The sequence below is a fragment of the Puccinia triticina genome, chromosome 7A (genome assembly GCF_026914185.1).
Source record: "Puccinia triticina chromosome 7A, complete sequence".
Classification (NCBI taxonomy): domain Eukaryota; kingdom Fungi; phylum Basidiomycota; class Pucciniomycetes; order Pucciniales; family Pucciniaceae; genus Puccinia; species Puccinia triticina.
Window position 1 is genome coordinate 3,073,354 of NC_070564.1, and position 2,338 is coordinate 3,075,691.

The 2,338-nt window shown below is 42.3% G+C and overlaps 1 protein-coding gene across 1 annotated transcript; it reads left to right on the forward strand.

Annotated features, from left to right (window-relative positions):
• Positions 1–405: 405 nt before the first annotated feature.
• Positions 406–1,068, forward strand: PtA15_7A361 (uncharacterized protein; the record flags this gene model as incomplete). The annotated part of the gene is made up of 2 exons (XM_053170960.1): positions 406–944; positions 1,023–1,068. 2 exons carry the CDS (start codon positions 406–408, stop codon positions 1,066–1,068), a joined length of 585 nt encoding a protein of 194 aa, XP_053022189.1.
• Positions 1,069–2,338: the final 1,270 nt, after the last annotated feature.

A 2,338-nucleotide genomic window follows, 5' to 3' on the forward strand; every position in this document is an offset into this window, starting at 1 on the left:
TCGCTTGCGGTTCTTACAGATCCCTTCCTTCAACTACTTGTCGATCCTCTCGTCAAGGTTCTCCCAGTTTACTCTTGTTGTAGGTTCTTATTCGGCATCAATCATCTATCCCGTCCTATGGCTGACTTTACTTTCTTATTTCTCTAAGCTCTCTTGTGTCTTGTCCTATCCTGTTTCCTAAAGTCCTGTATCCGATACATATTGTTGCTCTTGCCTTTAGGTACATTTTCTTCTTTATTTCTTTTTATCTTATCGTGTGTTTCTTTCATTTATTTACTTACAGAAATCACCCTTTAGTTTGACACTTAACAGTATCCCGCAAAGCGCCCATCAACACGCAAGCATAAATTTCCGGATGCAGAGATGGATTGCCTCAACACATTCAAACTTCATCTCATCAATGCAATGAAAAATATGTACAACAGCCTAACACCGCCTGGCGGTGTCTTAACCTCTGAAGATTTATTTCACAATGATGAGGCAGAAGCGATTGTGTTCAATCTACACAACATCTCCACTAAGGATGATATCCGATCACTCATTGGCGGACAGTCCTTCTCAGGCCAGCTGGATAAATTGGACAAGCTTGTAGCCAAATTCAAATCAATGCAGGAAGATAGCAATACTGAGGGTTTCAGCCAGAAGTTTTCAAAATTAAATGGTAGCAATACTCAAACACCAATGGAACCCAATGGTTCAGAGTTGCGCGCTCTAAGCGGACACCTTGAGAATGAGCCACTTTTGAACGGACAACCTGAGCCTTCTGGACGTGCTCCACACAAGACTAAAAGGGAAATCGCCGCGGAGAAGAGACAGCAGAAGGCAAAAGAAAAGGCATTATCACTAGAGCGGGAACAGAAACGGAAGGAACAAGTTGCTGAAATCATGGCCCAGACTTGGGAGAAATACAATGGGGAGAAGACAAGCAAAAACACTGAGAATTGGTAAGCTTAATCACATGTCCTCGAAATTGTTATCCTCCTCTTCAGATCTGTCTGATGTGCCTTGTGTGTTTTCTTCAGCCCTTGTGGGTCGGACTCGGTTGGCCAACAAATGCCTTCGGAATGATGATAACTTTGGGTCGGTTGTCCGGATAGTTTTTCACATGTTTATTATACCAGATAAATATGTGTTAGAAATTTGAGTAATATTTTTATTTCCAGTCTTTCCAAATTGATCTAAGATATCACAATTGTTTGCCATCAAGTTCAACATTTCCATAGAGCGTGGTGTGATGAGGTTTTTGTGAGACTGGTATATCCTCTTCTGACCACAATCAGTCTCAAGCGAGTGAAGTAACTCGTGCAACTTTAAAACCAGCCCATTTTTGCATTAGTTAGATTGTTCCGAATCCATGAGATTTAGTTATGAGGTTCTTACTAGTTGTATGTTGAGTGAGTAAATGTCCCGCAAGCGATCAATCTTAGTACCATTGCCAGTATTGTTGTAGAAGTACTTGAGTCAAGAGTTTTGGATCTCCAGCCAAAAGTCTTTGGCAAAAAAATGGTCTTCTCGTCCTGTGGGTGAGAAAAATAAGTTATGCTGCAAGTATTTCCTCAGTGCAGCAGGTAGGATTACTGTCAGAACTAGTACCATCCGGGGAAGGTAGGATGAATAATTGGTTGATCCCAAAAGAGACTGTGTCATGAAGCACCATTTCTTCCATACAATCATCAGTCTTCCCACATCACCGGCTTTCATTGCTTGGCTGGCTTCTACTACACTAGAGAAGTCATGTAACATGACCAAGGTATTGTGAAGCTTTGGGCATTTGCGGGCAGCAGCTGTCCTTCGTGCTTCAGATGAACAAAACATGTTGTAGCACTTGTTGATCAATGCATTCCAATCTTCTGTACTGATTTCTTCAGGAATTTGTGGGACTGCTTTGCCAGTTGTCTTTGTGATAACTCTATGTGAAACAGACACATCACATGCACAAGTTAAAATTATGAACATTGTGTCGATGGAGGAGAGCAAAATTACCGCAGGCAGTAGAATAAAATTGACTCATGGACACGTTCCATCTGGTTAATCATGAGGGTAAAATCCTTCTTCTGTATTGCTTTTTCCGCTGGGAAACCGAGGGCCTTGAGAAACTGCCACGCACCACAGTCCGAAGAGTCGCTTGAATTCCCAAAGTGATGAGTAAAGATTGCTGAAGCCACATTCCAAAGTGTGTGTGCGGCGCCTAGCTGAAAGAAACAGTTATCCAGACATTCTTGAGGGAATGGATTGGGGGTCCGTTATGATCGTAGACAATTGAAATTTTGCACCGTGCCCAAGTCACCATCCATGGGCTGGAGTCTTCCAAGGAAATTTTCCTCAGATAGGCCAGATT